The sequence below is a fragment of the Stegostoma tigrinum genome, chromosome 11 (genome assembly GCF_030684315.1).
Source record: "Stegostoma tigrinum isolate sSteTig4 chromosome 11, sSteTig4.hap1, whole genome shotgun sequence".
Lineage (NCBI taxonomy): Eukaryota > Metazoa > Chordata > Chondrichthyes > Orectolobiformes > Stegostomatidae > Stegostoma > Stegostoma tigrinum.
Genome location: NC_081364.1, coordinates 51,627,418 through 51,647,357, shown reverse-complemented (window position 1 = coordinate 51,647,357; position 19,940 = coordinate 51,627,418). Strand labels below are relative to the sequence as shown.

The following is a 19,940-nucleotide window of genomic DNA, read 5'->3' as shown; positions in this document are numbered from 1 at the left end:
TATAAATACAGTGGTAGCTAACTTTATAAATAAATCCCCTCCAGTTTTTCACAGTACTGCAAGTGTTTTCAATATGTAAAAAGACTACAGATTTTTCCAAAGTTATGGTCCAAGTAGGCATTAATAAACTTCAGTATTTTCTCTCTTGGGAGGCGTGAGTCAAGATTTTTAAATGTCATAAGTCATTTCACTGAAAATAACTGAATATTTCTATCCAATTCCCAAAGACAATGAAATAAGTTCCAAGAAGTCACATACCTTAAGGATATTCATGGCTTCTTCGTATCCTAATGTTGGTAATTTACGTGCCCCGCAATGTTGATTAATCTATTTATTTCAATTCCTGACACGTCTAATAATGTGGCAGTATGAAAACCAGAAATTAATGTTAAATCGGCGCAAAGAACACAAAGGATTGAAGAGCAGGCCACTGGTTGAAGGAGCAGGAACAGAAGGCCATACAAGCCTGCTCCATTATTCGAGAAAATCATGACTGATCTGATTATGGTCTCAACTTCACTTTTCTGGCTGCCCCCATAGCCCGCTTGCCCATCAGAAATCTTGCATAAAAAAGACGACATGGCCTTCAATGCTTTCCGGAAAAGAAAATTGAATAACATGGAAAAAATAAAACAGCCTCGAAATGGGTCACAAAATAAAACATAAATAGGCAAAAGGTCTACAGTCCTTTTGGTATGCCCACAGTGGCTCAGTGGTTAGCACTGCTGCCTCACAGCACCAGGTACCTGGGTTCAATTCCAGCCTCAGGCAACTGTCTGTATGGAATTTGCACATTCTTCCCCATGGGATTCCTTGGCGTGCTCCGGTTTCCTCCCACAGTCCAAAAAAAAATGGATTGGCTCTGTTAATTTGCCCATAGTGTCCAGGGTGGAAAATGCAGGGATGGGTAGGGGGTGGGTCTGGGTGGGATGCTTTTTGGAGGGTTGGTGTGTAGTCAATTGGTCGAAAGGGCTGTTCCATACTGTAGGGATTCTATGATACAAGTCTACGAGTCAATTTGTGTGGAGGTTTCAAATCACTTAAGGTTCACGGATAAAAACAGAATTAACTTATGCTTACAGCTTTTTGTCAGACATGTTATAGTGCATATAAAATTCCATTTGAACTAAATACATGCCAAGAAATAAACAATTTTATTTCACATAAATATTTGTTTGGTTAATAGTAACTCAAAAGATATCCCCTCTGCATTCAGTGACAATGACATTTTCAGAACCCAAGTCTCCATTCAGCTATTGCATATTCCTGCCAAATTATACAGCATGGTTGTTATAAATTCAAATCCAATCAAATTACATTTTGGGACTCTACAGATTGAACAGGCAATGGTTATAAATAAAACATCAAATCTTCCATCTATGTTAGATTGAACCCAAACTTGAATCTCTAATGTCACAACTAGTAAACTTAAAACTCAGTATATCTACACTTCAATTTTACCAGAGCTGAGGGAAACCCCTGCTTCTAAAACAAAAGAGTGCAAGAAAGCATGCCTAGAATAGTACCGTGCATATGTAAAAGTGAGGTGCTAAACTTCTAAAAGCAACATAGGATGACATGCATGCAGAGGCAAACCATGTTACAGGAAGAGAAACAACCCTACAACCAAACACTCTGATAAGGTTCTGTATATCCCTGATATATCCCAGTTGTGAGTGGTGATGGACTGAGGCAGGATCAGTATAAATCCCTTCTCTCTTTGCTGTTGCAGCCATCTTCATGCAGAAGTACCAATTGGATAGTCCATCTCAGCTTCCTCCCAAGAACCACAGTTTCATAGATACAAAAACAGAAGTTGCTAGAAAAGCTCAGTAGGTCTGACAACATCTGTGAAGAAAAAATTCAGTTTATTAAATTATGCTTCAGTCTGGTGACTCTTCCTCAGAACCACTGATGCCAGACCAGCCAATTCAATTCACTCTAAGAAATAACTGGAAGTGCTGGATACAGCAAATGCCTTGGGCCCTAGAAATATCTCAGCTGTAGGAAAGATGACTTCTGCTCCAGAGACAGTTGCATCACTGGTTATGTTATTCCAGTGCAGCTACAATAATAGCATGTACCAATGTGAAAATGTGGAACAACAGAATAAAAGCAGGAAATTGCTGGAGAATTTACTCAGAAGGTTAGACATCATTTGCTTTGGCGCTTCGGATGTGTGACCCTCCTATCAGAAGTAGATTGTAATAGTTTTGAGCCAGGGTGGGGGGGGAACAAAGATAAAAGGAAAGTCTGTGATAACGGGGAATTCATATTAGTTCTCCACAGCCAAAGGAAATGGAGATGGACAAGAAGACAAAAATGAAAATGCACCCACAGCAAATGTGTTGCTAACAGGAAGGAAAAACTAAACAAGAGCTGACCCAAGCACTCTCGCATTACCTAGAAGTTTTCGGTGCAAAGCCGCGATAAACAAGACGTTCGAAACCAGAGAGAGCACACTGCCCTACTGAAGATCAAGAGTGTTTATTGCCGCAGTAGAGCAGAATTTTAACTGGGCAAAAGATGTGTTCATGTCTACAAAGCAAAGAACAACACTGTAACTTGAGTTGGTAAATCAAACAAGACTTGTGTTATTTGGGCTAAAGTGAGCTGTGCTCATGGAAACAATGCATGGTGCATGCAAAGTTCAGCAGTAACCTGCCTACTAAAACTATCAGGCATATGATTTAGCAATGCTGTATCCATCAAGCATCTCAAGTGCAGCTGTAGAGAAATCGACTATAGTAAAATGATTTAACAAAAGAAAATAAAGCAAAATGGGGGACAGAAGTTAAGGGCTGAAATTGTTGAACTTAAAATGTTGAATCTAGAAGGCTGTAAAGTGCTTAACAGCCCAGCGAGTCGAAACCAACCCTCTGAAGAACATGAGACAACATGGTGTAGAGCTGGATGAACACAGCAGGCCAACAAGCATCACAGGGGCAGGAAGGCTGATGTTTCAGGTCTAGACCCTTCTTCAGAAAGGGGGGAGGGGAAGGGTATTCCAAAATAAACAGGGAGAGAGGGGGTAGCAGATAGAAGTTGGATAAAGAAGAAGATAGGTGGAGAGGAGACAGACAGGTCAAGGAGGCGGGGCTGGACCCAGTAAAGGTGAGTGTAGGTGGGGAGGTAGGGAGCGGATAGGCTGGTCCAGGAGGACAGACAGGTCAAGGAGGTGAGATGAGGCTAGTAGGAAGGAAATGGAGGTGAGGCTTGAGGTGGGAGGAGTGGTGAGGTGGGAGGACGGCTTGGGAGGCAGGTACGAGCTGGGCTGGTTTTGGTATGCAGTCGGGGGAGGGGAGATTTTGAACCTTGTGAATTCCTCACTGATACCAATGGGCTGCAGGGTTCCCAAGCAGAATATAAGTTGCTGTTCCTGCAACCTTTGGATGGCATTGCTGTGGCACTGCAGGAGGCCCCAGATGGACATGTCGACCAAGGGTGGGGGGGGAGCGGGGGGGGGGGGGGGGGGGGGGGGTGGGGGGGAGTTGAAATGGTTTGCGACTGGGAAGTGCAATTGTTTGGTGCGAACCGAGCATAGGTGTTCTGCAAAGCAGTTCCCAAGTCCACTTGGTTTCCCCGAAGTAGATGAGGCCATATCTGGAACAGCAGATACAGTACACCGCATTAGCGGATGTGCAGGTGAACATCTGCTTGACATGTAAAGTCTTCTTTGGGCCTGGGATAGAGGTGGGGGTGGGAGGTGCAGGGGCAGGTTTCGCACTTCCTGCGGTTGCAGGGAAAAGTGCCGGGAGTGGTGGGCTGGTAGGGAGTGTGGAGCAGACAAGGAAGTCATGGAAAGAGTCGTCCGTCCAGAAAGTAGATAAGGGTGGGGAGGGAAAAATGTCTTTGGTGCTGGAGGCGTACATGAGGATGAGGAGGATTCTGTTTCGGTTATTATTGCGGGGAGGGGGTGTGAGGGATGAGTTGTGGGAAATGCGAGAGACATGGTCAAGAGTGTTTTCGACCACTGTGGAGGGGAAGTTACGGTACTTGAAAAACGAGGACATTTGGGATGTCCGGGAGTGGAACATCTCATCTTGAGAGCAAATGCGGCGGAGCTGAAGGAATTGGAAATCGGGGATAGGGGGTGGCCTTTTTGCAGGAAGGTAGGTGAGAAGAGGTATACTTTCGGTAGTTGTGGGAGTTGGTCAGCTTGAAATGGGTATCGGTTTCCAGGTGGTTACCAGAGATGGAAATAGAGAGGTCCAGGAAGGAGAGAGAGGTATCAGAGATGGTCCAGGTGAATTTTAGGTTGGGGTGGAAGGTGTTAGTGAAGTGGATGAACAGAAGTGCCACAATGATGCCACCAGAAGGTTGCAGGAACAGCATCTCATATTCTGCTTGGGAACCTTGCAGCCCAATGGTATCAATGTCGACTTCACAAGCTTCAAAATCTCCCCTCCCTGACATCATCCCAAAACCAGCCTAGCTTGTACCGGCTCCCTAACCTGTGCTTCCTCCGACCTATCACCTCCTCCCACGTCAATCCCCACTCCCATCTCCTACCTACCAGCCTCATCCCACCCCCTTGACATATCCATCCTCTTGGACCAACCTATCCCCTCCCTGACTCCCCACCTACATCACCTTTACTGGCTCCAACCCCACCTCCTTGAACTGTCTGTCTCCTCTCCACCTATCTTCTCCTTTATCCATCTTCTATCCATGTCCTCCTTTCTCCCTATTTATTTCAGTCCCTTTCCCCTCCCCCATATATTTTCATGCAGACATTTCTTGCAGCACAATCTAGTGGCAATGATGAGATGTTACTATATTAAGTGAAATAATGTACAAAAATAAAACATTTGCACGTTTTTCCTCCTTGGACTGTTGGCACAAAAGATCCATAATTTCCAAAAGATAACATTAAAGATGGATTGCATTTCAAAAATGACTATTTTCCATACGATGCATGGTTTTAATGGCTTGTGAGTCACTGGTCATGGAACAGATAATTAAAATGCAGATTAATTAAAAAACATACGATTTTTAATGCATGGTATGTGTTTTTGACTCTATCTGCTAGTTCATTACATTCAAAATTATACAACCAACACGTAATAATTTGATTGCAGTCAGTCTCTCCCAGCTACAGGACAAAGCTACTCAAATCAAATGAAAACATTCTTTAACATATATGCTTGGCGGCTTATTATGGCTCAAGAGATGCATTTTCAAAACAATTTCTGTAAGAGTTTTTCAATCTATCTCAGATGATTTTTTGTGGAAAGGTACTAAATTGGGAGAGGGCAAATTACATCAATATGAGACAGGAGTTTGGGAGTGTAAATTGGGACGAGCTATTATCAGGCAAGTCCACATTTGACATGTGAGTATTGTTTCAAGACCTGCTGATAATCAGCATGATCCAGTAAAGAGAAAGGACAAGGTTGGCAAGGTAAAGGACCCTTGGATAATGAGGGCGCTTGAAAATTTAGTCAAAAAAAAATGTAAGGTTTAGGAAACTAAAAATCAGACAAGAACCGTGAGGAATATAAAGAAAGCAGGAAAGAACTCAAGTAAGCAAGGAAGGAATTAAGAGAACAAGAATGTGCCATGGAATGACCTTGGCAAGTTGGGTTAGAGAGAGTCCCAAGGTATTCTACATACATTAAAAACAAGAAAATCGGGAGAAGGTACGACCATTCAAGGATAAAAGGAGGGAACTTGTGCCTGGGGGCAGAGGATGTGAGTAAGATCCTAGATGAGTACTTTGTGTCAGTATTCACCCAAAAGACGGATTTGGAGGATAGTGAGATTTGTGTGGAGCATGCTAATATGCTGTAGCATTTCAAAATCAAGAAAGTAGTGATGTTGGGTCTCAAATAACTCCCCAGGGCCTGATGGTATCTACTCTCAGGTTAATGAGAGAGGCAAGAGAGGAGATTGCTGAAGTCTTGACCAAGATCTTTATGACCTCATAAGCCACTGGGGAGGTCCTGGAGGACTAGCAAGTAGCTAATGTTGTTCGTCTGTTCGAGAAGGGAAATAAGGATAATTTAGGAAACTATAGACCAGCAAATCTCACATCAGTAGTTGGGAAGCTACTGGAGAATTCTTAGGGAAAGGATTTACATGCATTTGGAAAATCATGGCCTAATTAGGGACAGTCACCATGGCTTTGTGACACGTCATGTCTTACTAACTTGATTGAATTTTGAGGAGACAATAAAGGTGATTGATGAGGATACAGCAGTGGATGCTGTCTACATGGATTTTAGTAAGGCTTGTTCCACACGATGGGCTCATCCAGAAGATTAAGATGCATGGGATCCACAGTGACTTGGAGGCATGGATTCAGAATTGCCTTGCTCATAGAAGGTAGAGTGGTGGAAGGGTGTTTTTCAGGCTGGGGTCCATGACGAGTGATGTTCTGCAGGAACCCACACTGGGACCTCTGCTGTTTGTATAATATATAAATGACTTGGATGAAAATGTAGATGGGTAGGTTAGAAAGTTTGCAGACGATATAAAGATTGGCAGAGCTGCGGACAGTGCAGAACACTGTCGGAGGACACAGCGTGATATAGATCAGCTATAGATATGGGTGGAGAAATGGCAGATGGAATTTAATCCAGGTAAGTGTCAGATGCTGCACTTTGGGAAATCAAATGTGAAGGAAAAGCAATGACATACAGAGGCATCTTAGAGTTCAAGTCCATTGCTCCCCCAAAGTGGCCATGCACATCGACAGGGTGGTAAAAAAGGCATATGACATACTTGCCTTTATTGATTGGGAAATTGAGTATGAGAGTCAGGATATCATGATGCAGTTTTATAAGACTTTGTTCAATTCTGATTGCCACATTACAGGATGGACGTTGAGGCTTTGTAGGGGGAGTACAGGAGTACAGAAGAGGTTTTCCAGGATGCTGCCTGGATTAGAGGCTAGAAAAATTCGGGTTCCTTTCACTGGAGCGACAGAGGCTAAGAGGAGACTTGAAAGAAGTCTGCAGAATTATGAGATACATTGATAGGGTTGGCGATTAGAATCTATTCCCCAGAGGAGACATGCATTTAAGGTGGCGTGGCAGGAGGAGGTTCAAAGGAAATGAGAGGGGCAAGTTTTTTTTTATAAAACACAGAGAGGTAAGAATCTGGAACGCACAGCCAGGGACGGCGGTGGAGGCAGTACAATAGGAGTGTTTAAAAGACTTTTGTGTAAGCACGTGAATATGCAAGGAACGTAGGAATGCAGACCAAGAGCAGGCAGAAGGGATTAGTTTAATTTGGTGACACATTCAGCACAGCATCATGGCCCGAGGGCCCATTCCTGTGCTGTACATTTCTATGTTCTGACGCAGCAGCACTTTTTGAAGTTAGAGTCATTAAATGAATTAGAAATTGTTAACATTCTGTTGAATATAGAATGCTAGTGCTCAAAAGCATTTTCCTATGATGCAATTAAAAATGATGTTCACAATGCTCAAAATTATCTTGCATTAAGGTATCTTTAAAATGTCTTACATTATGAAATGAATAAATGTTCAAAAATTTTGCATTTGAAGACTAACCAATTTGTGTCTTCAAATTCAAAGTTTTAAAGAAGAAGCACACATTTCACAATTCTTGGCAACATAAGAAGATACAAAAGGAAATGAGTATGGGAAAAGAAACCGATTTAAAAAGGATCTTCATGATCGAGAGAGATGACATGGCAATGAAGTATAGAGGGAGAATTTCAGAGTTAAGCCCAGGTGACAGAAAGCCTGGCTGCCATCAGTGGTGCAAAGGAGCAGAGGATGCCGAAGGCTGGAGAGACAGCCAGAAGTACAGAGAACGGTGCAGAAACAAATTGGGAGGCAGTGCTAAATTGATTTGAACACAAAAACATGAATTTTAAGGTGGGTGCTTGAGAACCTGGAATCATTGTAGATTCAGAAGCAGGGAGTGATGAGTGATCAGGCTCTTGGCATAGAATACAATACAGTCAGCACAGAATAGAGAAGGCAGATGCAACAACACCAGGATCCTTGACCGGGTCAATATCCCTAGCATCGAGACACTGACCACCCTTGATCGGCTGTGATGGGCTGGGCACATTGTCAGCATGGCTGACATAAGACACCTCAAGCAGGCATTCTACTCCTATTTCCGAAATGGCAGGCATACCCCAGATGGACGGAAGAAGGTCTTCAGGGATACCCTCAAGGCCTCACTGGCAAAGTGTGGCATTCTCACAGACACCTGGGAATCACTTGCCTAAGACCATCCAAAGTGGAAGAGGAGCATCCAGGAAGGCATTGAGCACCTCAAGTCTTGCCACTGGGAGAAAGCAGAAGCCAGGTGAAAACAGTGTAAGGATCGCACTGCCACACCAAAGCCCTTTCCAACTGTTCGCATGACCATGTTCTGCCCCAACTACGGCAGAGTCTGCAAAAGCCACATCAGTCGACACAGCCACCTACAGAGTCACCCCAAGTGTAGAAGAGAATCATCCTCATCTGTGAGGGACTGCCACCGATGAGGAGTAAAAAAAAATCTAAAGCCTGAGAAAGCCAGTTTATTTTGCCTCACCAACTACTGTAATCTGTTGTTTTCAACAGATATGTCAAATAAGTTGCAAACCAGTCACCGTCTTCCTGGAAGCCAGTGAAAGAACTTGGGGAAGAGAAATTAAGTAGCAGCAGCTCCTGTCAAGCCAAAAGAATCATCTCAGTGAACCATGTGGACAAGGACCATTGAATTGCTTTCCAGTCCTTCTTTTCAACCAAATCACCAATGTATTTTTTGTGTCTATCTGAATGTGTGTGTGTGTGGAGGGAGAGTTTTGACTAGCAGCTATATGCTAACTGCTCATACTTGTTTATCTGCAGTTAGAATCTATTTGTTTGTAATAAATAGCAATTCTTTTTAAGTACACATACCTGGTTTATCTTTTTTTTGTTAACCAGGGTATAAAAGACAGGGAATGGGGGAATTTTGCATACTTTAATTAAACATTTTAAATTTCACTTTGACTCCGAGATTCGTGGGACTTGACTTCCAGGATGTCGCTATGAGATATCATAAAAACAGACGGCAATGTTATTACTTCATTCTTTTCCGTGTAAATACTAAAATCTATGCATTGTTAATAGCACAAGTAATTTCAGATCATTGTAGAAGCATGTTACTATTCTTTGATGAAAATAATATTGTTTCTGCTGGTTCACATTCTGAATTCACTGAAAGCCACATCCTCTGTCCCTTATTCTATTTTACTGGACTAATTTAAATTTTTTTTGCTCAAATTACATCTATTTTACTTAAATAGAAGTTTCCTCTGGAACTTTTTTTTGCCTCATTAACCCCCAGCTGTAACAGTTCACACTTCTATTCCTTCACAGTTTTGTTTGCATGGATAATCTTAAAAACAGGCGCAGGAATAGAAAACAACACACAAACAAACCAGTCAGTCCTAATTCACACCTATATATTGTTTAGGCAAGCCTCACATTTGTATCTTCTCATCATGCTGCACAAATTTTTCTGTCAAGTACTCAGCTTGAAAACACAATTATCATCAGAAAACATCACGAACTGCCTGTGGAATTGCTAATTATTTCAAATACTTGCCTGATCAACAAAAGTTGGTGTGTTCATATTCCAAATGTACCTAATTAAAACCAATTTCATTGTCTAGACACTAATATCTTTGCTTGTACATTCACTAGGTAGCATTTTACTTTGAGTCTGATGACAACAGTGAGCTGAAAGAAAATATGTTTCAAATTGTAAAATAAAAAAGGTTTTGTTCATGATTAATTTATTACTTTGGTAAATACAAGAAATTATCACAAAAAAAATTCAAGTCAACAATGTGAGTACAGCAGAGCTACTCTCATCTGCTTTCCTGATTTTTGCCAACATTTTCATTACTAAAAAGTCTTATGCAAAAATTATAAAGAAAACAAACGAAAATCTCTCACTGTTTGGCAAGAGTAAATATCATAGATTAGAAATATTAAACTGAATTTATTTAGCCTATTTGTACTGTACTTATTCTCAGGCCCCAATGCATTTTTGTGCCAACACCAAAAAAAACTTGGTAATGCGAAATACAAAAGAAGTTAAAAGATTAAACACATTTATATTTTGATATAGCTTTATCTTGCTCTCCTCTTTTAATGCACTTCTTCAAACTTAGCTATTTGACTAAACTCTACCTGCTCAGTGTCATACTCTGTCATAGAATGCTCTTGTAAAAAGTGACAAATTCGGATTTTACCTCTGAGACGCAGGTTGAGACCGATTATATGAAAATATCTGAAACTATTCATCCTTAAGTATGTTTGTCATTGTTCAAATGAGCAAAGGGTACTATGGCAGTGAAACTTGGAGAAAACTGAAGACAGTTGGTAACATAACCCTGGTAAAGTGACGAGGGTCACAGAGAATCCGTACATACAAGGCAAATGTCTTCCGTATTACAATAACACATGAGAAAAATACTGCAGATGCTGGAAATTTTAAATAAAAAACAAAAAAAAGGCTCGAAAATAAACTTTGCAGGTCAGACAGCTTTTGTGGAAAGAAAACAAGATTAATGTTTCATAAAGCAAATTTGTTTGTGGCCATCGCCGCAAGGTGAAGCAATGCACTCAAAATTGAAGTAACATGCGGTGATCACCTTAAAATATTATTAATGTTTTCCATTTTGGCACTTTAACAAGTATGGAGGCGCTTAGATGATAAATGCAGAACGACAGTAGCTGTAGAAGCTACGTACATATTTATCCTCTCCCAAGCTTCACATTCCTCAGAACCAAATCTTCCACATCTTTGTCCAATACCTTTCAAGATTCTTACATATTGTGTAATTGCACAACTTTGTAAGACAGGCGACTTTTAAGACAGCTACCTGGAATCATCTCATGATACTCAGTACAAAAGACTGCCAAATAACTTTGTACAGTCAAGTGACTGAACAGCCAGTAAGCCATTCCACTATACACATATTGTAACAGTAATACAAGGAAGCATACAACCCAGATGGCATAGGTACAGTTACCTGTTCATAAACTTCAAGACTTCTGTCTTAAAAGTAACTAGAGTCTCCGTGATGTCTCTCACATGGGTTAATATATAGACAACCTCATTACATCAAATTGTCTTCATTTATGATTGATGAGATTCATATGTATAATCAAACTGCCCCAAAGGTCATTCTTATTAATCAGTCTGCATCTTGGTGAATTAGAGTCACCAAGTCATAGAGATATAAGGCACGGAAACAGATTCTTCGGTCCAACTCACCCACATCGACCAGACATTCAGAATTAATCTAGTCTCATTTGTCAGCATTTGGCCAACAGTTTTCTATTCATGTACTCATCTAGATGCCTTTTAAATGCTGAAATCGTAACAGCTTCCAGCACTTCCTCTGGCAGCTTATTCCATAATACACTACCCTTTGAGTGAAAATGTTGTCGCTCACGTTCCTTTTAAATCTATCCCCTCTAGTTTTGGACTCCTCTACCATGGGAAAACATCCTTGGCTGTTCACTCTATCCATGCCCCTCATGATTTTATAAACCTCTATAAGGTCACTCCTCAATCTCTGACGCTCCAGGGAAAATAGCACAACCTGTTCAGCCTCTCCCTATAGCTCAAACTCTCCAACCCTGACAACAATCAAAAATCTTTTCTGAACCCTTTCAAGTTTCACAACATCCCTCCTGCAGCAGGGAGACCAGAATTCAACGCAGGATTCTAAAAGTGGCTTAACAATGGTCCTGTACAGCCACAACATGACGTCCCAACTCCTACACTTAATGCACTGGTCAATAAAGGCAAGCATGTCAAATGCCTTCTTCACTACCCTATCTACCTGTGACTCTATATTTAAAGCAACTATGAAATTGCAATCCAAAGTCTCTTTGTTCAGCAACACTCCTCAGGACCTTACCATTAAGTGTATTAGTGCTGCCTTGATTTGCCTTTCCAAAATGCAGTACCTCTATTTATCTAAATTAAACTCCATCTGTTATTCCTAATCCATCTGACCAAGGTCCCATTGTACTCAGAGGTAACCTTCTTGGCTGTCCACTACACCAACAATTTTGTAAACAATTACTTCTGTTCCTGCCTCACTTATATTCAATTTGTTTGAGAGAACTTCATGTAGTCAGAGATCAGCTAAGTGCCCTGTTCAGAACTTTGCATAAAGTTCTCACTCTTTTTCATTAAAAGGTGTAAGGCTATGGGGTCAATTATACAGGTGTAAATAGATCATTGTAGCCTGCTTTATTGGCCTCAGAAAAAAAAGGTCCAGTGGGATCAGTGTCAAAAAAGGGATACAGTGAAGAAACAAAGATTGTGCGAAAGTAAGGAATGAATTGCTACATGAAATCCATCATGAAGAAAAAGAAACAAGATGAAGACCAACTGAACAAAAAAAAAGGCAAAGAATTAAAGGTCAGAATACAACTTGTCCTAACTTACTGAGCAGAATAAAAAGTCTTAAGCATTGAAGGGGGAAGGACTATGATATATTTAAAGACGTAAGCATAGACAGAAATGAGGTTCGAAGTGGTCTGACAGGCTTAGAAGTAGATAAATATCCAGGGTTTAGATGAAAATGTATCCCAATAGCTAAGTGAGGAAATAGTGGAAATAGCAGGAGTGTTGGGAATAATTTTCAATTGCTCTTTGGCCACAGGAGGGGTGCCGATGTGGTACTGTTATTCAAAAAAGAAGCAAGAGATAAAGCAGAAAGCTACAGGCCAGTCAGTTCAAAATCAGTGGTGGAGAAACTGCTGAAAGCAACTCAGAGACAGAATTAATTTACACTCCGGGAGCCAGGAAGTAATGAAGAATAGATAGCATGGTTAGGTAAGGGAGTCACGTTTAACCAATTTTATTGGACTTTTCAAAGAGGTAACCAGGTGTGTAGATGAGGGCAATGCATTCAATTTAGTTTATTAGGACTTCAGCAAGGCTTTAGATAAGGCCCCACACTGGATACTGGGTGTGAAGCTAAGAGCCCATGGGGATCCTAGGAAGTTTGGCAAATTGGATACAGAATTGGCAGGGATGCAAGAGGCAGAGGACAATGGTCGAGATGTATTTTTGTGACTGGAAGCCTGCATCCAGTGGCATAAACAACTCAACATGCTTTAGTTTAAGAGAGATAGTAGGAACTGCCGATGCTGGAGAATCTGAGATAACACGGTGTGAGGCTGGATGAACACGGCAGGCCAAGCGGCATCAGAGGAGCAGGAAAGCTTGGCATTTCGGGTCAGGACCCGAGTATAATTTCATTGTTATCATTTCTGATGAAGAAGGCACAATAACTTGTTTTTTAAAAAACTGCATGTTTATTTGTCTGCATCTTCGCCAAATAAAAGGGTGGCAAATTAATAATTTCTAACATATTAATATAACACAGATATTGCATCTCCTTATTTAAAGGTTATCTTTGAAAACATATTCTGAAGGCATGTGCATGCTTATATAAATCTTTCACATTTTACTTGCCAATGGTTATCCTTCACTATCAAGATCTGAAACCCTTTGATATTTAATTGCAAGTTTCTTCTTCCCATAGAGATAGCTCAACACTGGAGCACTGCCGATGATTTTTCTTAAACAGAAAATAAAAGTACCTTTTCGTACCACACAACAAACCAGTTATTTATGAATAAATTATAGGTGTCTATGCTTTATCTATTAGTTTCAAGCTTCTATTTTGATTGTTATTCTGTTGACATAATGTGCAAGTAATAATAAACAGGTCACTCTGACTAAGTTGCTCCGTAACTTACGTGACTGTTTGCTGTCCTTTGGCAATTGCATCTTGTTTCTCTGACTGCTGCCTTCCAGTATATAAACATAGCTCTTCACTTCTTTATCAAAAACCTGAAACGATAAATGGTATTTGAGATGTAAACCAAATAACATGAAAACCTTCTGAATATATGTTCCTTAAATTTCTTGTGAAACATATTTTTGGAACAGAACAGGATGAAGCAACACCCAAGTCTGGAGATTAATAACATAAATGCCTTTTGCTACAGATATTATTGCAGGACACGTGCAAAAGTTGAAAATTATCAGGCAGAATCAACATGGCTTTCTGAAGGGGAAATCACATCTAATCAATTGGAGTTGTTTGAGGAAGTGGTTCTCAGTTGACAGCGGCTGGGGAAGATTTTTAGCTGAAACAGCAGCTTGTCTAGTTTGATATTTAAAGCTAAATTATTAGCTACAGCAATGGCAGCTTTTATAGAAGGAGTATATCCAAAGTAATAAGATTAAGATAGCACACAAAAGGGTCTTGCAAACAGTATTTGAAAGGGTCCTGTTGAATAGAAACGAAACGCAGCTGCTGCTTGTATAAAGACAGTTTGATGAAGGGTCTAGGCCCGAAAAGTCAGCTTTTGTGCTCCTGAGATGCTGCTTAGCCTGCTGTGTTCATCCAGCCTCACATTTTATTATCTTGGAATTCTCCAGCATCTGCAGTTCCCATTATCTTTGATCAGAAACATTCTTGAGAAATACTGATAGAAGTCTTTGTACCAGGCTCGTCCAAATCTGGTGTTGATCACGGGATAGAAGGAATAGGCCTGACTTGTCTCAATTAAGATCCTCAGGTAATTGTAGACACGGATTATTGATGTTAAAAATGGAGTTAGGTGTGCAGGCATTAAGGGATTTAAATGTATTCCTGTGGATATTCAGTTCACTTCGTACTCCAATTTCCTGCTCGCATTTGTGGACGTGGTTGTGGGCATTGTTGATCACAACTCTTATCATTCTGTGGCCGTTCTGTGCAGCTGTTCTCTATGCCTGTGGATTGTTGATAGATGCTTTACACAACCAAGAACGGAAAACTACACGGTAACAATCCATCAGATTACAACAACAGAAGACCAGAACAAAGAAAAGAATAGCCCTACAAGAAGAGCTGTCCAAACTCACCCACATCATCATCATGGACAACACAGAAACATGGATCAAGAACATCTCAGACCGACCACTTACAGACCCTGAGAAGGCCATCCTAGTACATGAGCTGATTTATAACAACAGAGACGCCAAAAATACTGATTCCTGGCTGCGCTGGGATCGACACTAAACAGCAACGGACTCAGGGAGAAAATACAACAGATCAGACAGATGAAAGTCCCAACACTGAGCACAAAAGGTGAGTGGAACATATTCAACACAGAAGAGAGAAAAGCCCTGGAAAGACTCAAGAAAGACAGAAACATTGTAACCTTACCAGCAGACAAATGACGCATGACAGTAAGCCTTAATAGAGCCCAATACATCCAGAAAGCCAACACATTACTAGCAGAGATCATGGGAACTGCAGATGCTGGAGAATCCAAACTAACAAAGTGTGAAGCTGGATGAACACAGCAGGCCAAGCAGCAATCTCAGGAACACAAAAGCTGACGTTTCGGGCCTAGACCCTTCATCTGAGCTTTTGTGCTCCTCAGATGCTGCTTGGCCTGCTGTATTCATCCAGCTTCACACTTTGGGAACGCCCTGCCTGCCAATGTAGTTAACTCAGCCACATTAGGGACATTTAAACAGTCCTTGGATAAGCATATGGATAATGATGGGATAGTGTAGGAGGAGGGGCTTAGATTAGTTCACAGGTCGGCGCAACATCAAGGGCCAAAGCGCCTGTTCTGCGCTGTATTGTTCTATGTTCTATGTACTAGCAGAGACTGATACCTACCAGCAGATGGTGATAGATCCAATACCACAGTTAGAGAACCAGATTACAACAACTCTGAAGAAATTATACAACTCAAGAGATATCAGCAAGAAAGAATGCCAAACAAATGAAGCCAGAGGAAGCCAACACATCCCGCTTTCTATGGACTTCCTAAAGTACACAACTGGGAGTAATGCCAACCACCCCAGCAAACCAAAGGATATAAATAACAAGCGGGAGAGGACAACAACGCTTCACCAGAGGCGCACCGACGATGTTACCTTGCAGGGCGACGAAACATCTGCAATCAAACGCACCAGTTTGGCAAGCAAGTCTACAACCTCTGAGATACAAGCAGGTTGTATGAGTGGGCAAAGATCTGGGAAACAGACTATGCCATGGGAAAATGTGAAATTATAAATTTTGACAGGATGTGTAATATTTTTTAGCTTATTCAAATTGTGAGAAATTGTAGAGTTGTGAGATACATACATCAAACAAAGGACAGGACTAGGCTATTTGGCGCCTCATCTCCAGCATGCCATTTAATAAGATCATGGTTGATCTGACTGTAGCCACAAATGCACATTCTTCGTAACTCCACTAACCCTTCACCCTTTGCTCACCAAGAATTTATCCACTCCACTTTCAAAATATTCAAAAGACTCTCTTCCTGAAAAGGCAGTGGAAAGAGTTTGAAAGCCTCATGAACCACTAAGGAAAAAAATTTCACCTTCAAATGGGAAATTCTATATTTTTAAGGCAGAGATTGATAGTGAGAGGGTGAAAGGTCATCAGGGATAGGCAGGAATGTGAAGTAAATCAGATTAGCCATGATCTTATTGAGTGGTGAACATCACAGCTTGAATGTCATTGTGATGCAAGCACAGAATAGTGATAAATTGCTGCAATCTGTTATAGTTGGCAAGGTCCAATGCCTTCAAGAGATAGAAGTTAGCCATGTACAGAGTTGATGCTGTTCCCTGCACTTTTCTCGGATTTGGCAAATGGAAAATCAGGTTCATTGTGTCTAATGACAGGCAAACGGTGCATTGAGACTTAGGAAAGAACTCTTCAACCACAAAGAGGTGATAATCAAAGGAAGATTCTCAAGATGACCTTTCTTGTGATAGAGAGTAGGAAAGTCCTTCTAATTCCACAGTCAGAGAAGCCTCAGTTTTTGAAGATGGTCTCAATTATGGCATCTCAAAGATCTCCTGGCATGCTATCTTCCTTCCAAGACAAGAAAATTAGGCCATGGATTCAAGTCAAGAGCACACCTCTGCTAGATTTTGATACTTCAAGGATTTTATTTGCACCAGAGGGTCTTGTTATTTTCAGCTGTTGAGTGGATTTTTTGATCTCACAGTAGGTTGTTGGTGCACTGAGAATATGATGGGTAACGTGTAACGTGATGGGGTTGGCGGCATTTGTGTCAAAGGCTGTGCTTCCTCCAGCTGGCAGAGATTGGCTCTTGGTCTTTGATGTGCAACTGTCTGACCAACAGATCCATCACAGACCAAATACATGTGCAAAGAGGAATCAAATTCGACTGCAGCATTGCACCAACACCCCTTTCTTTCTTCCTCCCTCAACACTCCACCCTACCTCCATGGAGAACACTGCCAGAGTGGGAAACCATTCAACTTTTGACATGAGATTGTAAATTGGCTCTCCAAGCTCGTGTGTTTGATTGCTTACGTTTCATCACCAAGCTAGGTAACATCATCAGTTAGCCTCCAGTGAAGTGTTGGTGTCCTGTCCCACTTGTTATTTATATACCTCAATTTGCTGGGGTGGTTGGCATCACTTCGGTTCTGTTTTTCAGTGGTTTGTAATGTCAGGCTTCCAGGAATTTCCTGGCATTTCTCTGTTTGGTTTGTGCTATTGTAGATGCATTGTCCCAGTCAAATTTGTGTCCTTCTTTGTCAGTGTATATTCATACCAGTGAGAATTGGTCATGTTTCTTGGTGGCTAGCTGGTGTTTGTGTATCCTTATTGTCAGTTTTTTTCCAGTTCAGCCTATGTAACATTTCTTGCAGCCCTTGCATGGTATTTCGTCTTTTATGTTATTTTAATTGGTTGTGGATATGGGATCCTTTACGTTGGTTTGTTGGTTACCCTGACACCTAGGGGTCTCAGCAGTTTTGTGGTCATCTCTGCTATTGTCTCTGATGAACAGTAGGGCGACGACTGTGTTTGGCCGTGTTGTGTCTTCTTGTTGTGGTCTACCGTGGAGGTAATGATGGATTGTGCTTTTGGGTATCCATTCCTTTTAAAAACTCAATTTCAGTGCTCCTATTCTGCTTTGCGTAATTCTGGATTGCTGCAGTGTGTTGTAGCTCATTTAAATAATGTCCTGATGCAGTTCCATTTGTGGATGTTGGGGTGGTTGCTGGTGTCATTAAGTATCTGGTCCAGAAGCGTGGTCTTTCTGTATAAGCTAGTCTAGAGATCCCTGCTGTTTTTACGTTCTACCGTTATGTCGAGAAAGGGTAGTCAATTATTGCATTCTTTTGTGAATTTTATTTCGGCGAGGATTTGCTTATGTGTTAGTGGGTTTGTTTTAGCTTTGTGCGTTTGATAAAATGAAGGTGTCATCCACATCATGGACCCAGAGTTTGGGTTGTACGTGGGGGAAACACTGCCTGTGCTAACCTTTGCGTTACTGCTTCTACAGTCAGTCCTGATATTAGGGATCCGATTGGTGTTCTATTGATTTGTTTGAATATACAGTTGTTGAAGTGGGTTGTGAGGCACAGATCCAGCAGTATCAGGGTGCTGTCCTTGTTGATGCTGTTGGTGTTGTGGGGTTTTTCCCATCCTGATTCGTCCAGCAGTGTGGCAGTTATCTGTGGCTACGCGGATGTTTATGGATGTATATAGTGGTGTTTTTTTCAAGACGACGACGTAAAAATGACATAACAGCAGTATTTACATCCTGCGATCACCAAAGGCATTATATTATAAATAATGTCGGTATTTTATGATCTTAATTCTGACGACCAGACTCTCATTATCCAATTCAATGAACAACTGTCAAATTGAAACATGAACTTCGTTTATGAAAGATGGTTCCTGATGACAATATTTCAGTAATTTCTGCCTTTGTTTCAGATTTCCAACATCGGCCGTAATTTACTTCGGTGTTCTTTATTTTGCTGATTTCCCTCCCCCCACCGTCCAAACCGTTCCTATCCCATTTTCCACCAATAACTCTTCTCACGATAATCGGAGAACGCATCTGCTTTTGGATTGTTTTTCACTTACAAAGTTTGCAACATTCTATAAATTTGAAACGCATTGGCATCCAATTGTAAATCTACACTGTTGGTGAAACAAAAGGATTAAAGTATGTATTTCGAAAAGCCTTCTAACTCTTCATAAAGAAGAACAAAATCAATTAATTTCAACGGTATTGACAACCAGTAACTTACTTTTTGGACTGCTGGACTGCCGCAAAGCTTCCATTTTGCTACCGGATCTTTACCTTGTGAGCTGAAGATTTCTACAAATGGTCCTCCCTTTAAAAAAAAAGCCATAGGTTCGTTTTCCGCTTTTAAAAAGCAAGTAGTTGACAAACAAACACAGGGTTAGAGTAGTGAAGGAAACTGACAAAGCAGTGTCTGCTCATGGAAACACCCAACACTAATTACTTAGAAAAGTTCTAGTGTGCAAGTATAAAACATGGCAGTGGATAAAATAAAAGGTTTAGCTTAACCGGTTAACTCTTAAACACGCTGCTATTGCCTAAACAGAACTGATAAATGTATATTGTGGTTGAAACTTTCTTCATGAATAAGATACGTTCTGCATTATTCTCGTGACTCCCAAAGGGCACAGTATTGGAACATTACCTGATACTCGTTCTTGAACATGCTGCAAAACGTTCAGAAAGCTTTGTAAGAATCTAATGGAGGAAATGCACAGAAACAGTCCTTTCCATTTGCGAACAACACCTCAACGTCTCGACTTCCATTTTGCACTTGTTGCCCATTGAACCAATCAGAGCGCGAGGAGCGCCGCTCTCAAGGGAACCTCGGCGGTTGTCATGGTGACACAGACGCTGCAGGCTGACCGTTTGTAGTCAGCGCGCGTGCGCCCAGCACCAAACTGAAGGTGGAGCTGGATGAACACAGCAGGCCAGGCAGCATCGGAGGAGCGGGAAGGCTGATGTTTCCGGCCTAGACCCTTCATCAGAAATGGGGGAGGTGGAGAGGGTTCTGAAATAAATAGGGAGAGAGAAGGGGAGGAGAATCGAAGATGGATAGAGGAGAAGATA

The 19,940-nt window shown here is 41.3% G+C and overlaps 1 protein-coding gene across 4 annotated transcripts in view; it reads right to left on the bottom strand.

Moving 5' to 3' along the window:
- Positions 1–19,632, bottom strand: part of cfap20dc (CFAP20 domain containing) — a 356,705-nt gene extending 337,073 nt beyond the window's left edge. For all 4 annotated transcript variants that reach the window (XM_059649948.1, XM_048548271.2, XM_048548272.2 and 1 more), the window contains exons 1-3: positions 19,516–19,632; positions 19,096–19,182; positions 13,755–13,848 (exon numbers count right to left, since the gene is read on the bottom strand). In XM_059649948.1, coding sequence (XP_059505931.1) covers positions 13,755–13,848; positions 19,096–19,182; positions 19,516–19,536 — 202 coding nt within the window. In that variant the 5' untranslated portion in view covers positions 19,537–19,632. The remainder of the gene's footprint in view (positions 1–13,754; positions 13,849–19,095; positions 19,183–19,515) is intronic.
- Positions 19,633–19,940: the final 308 nt, after the last annotated feature.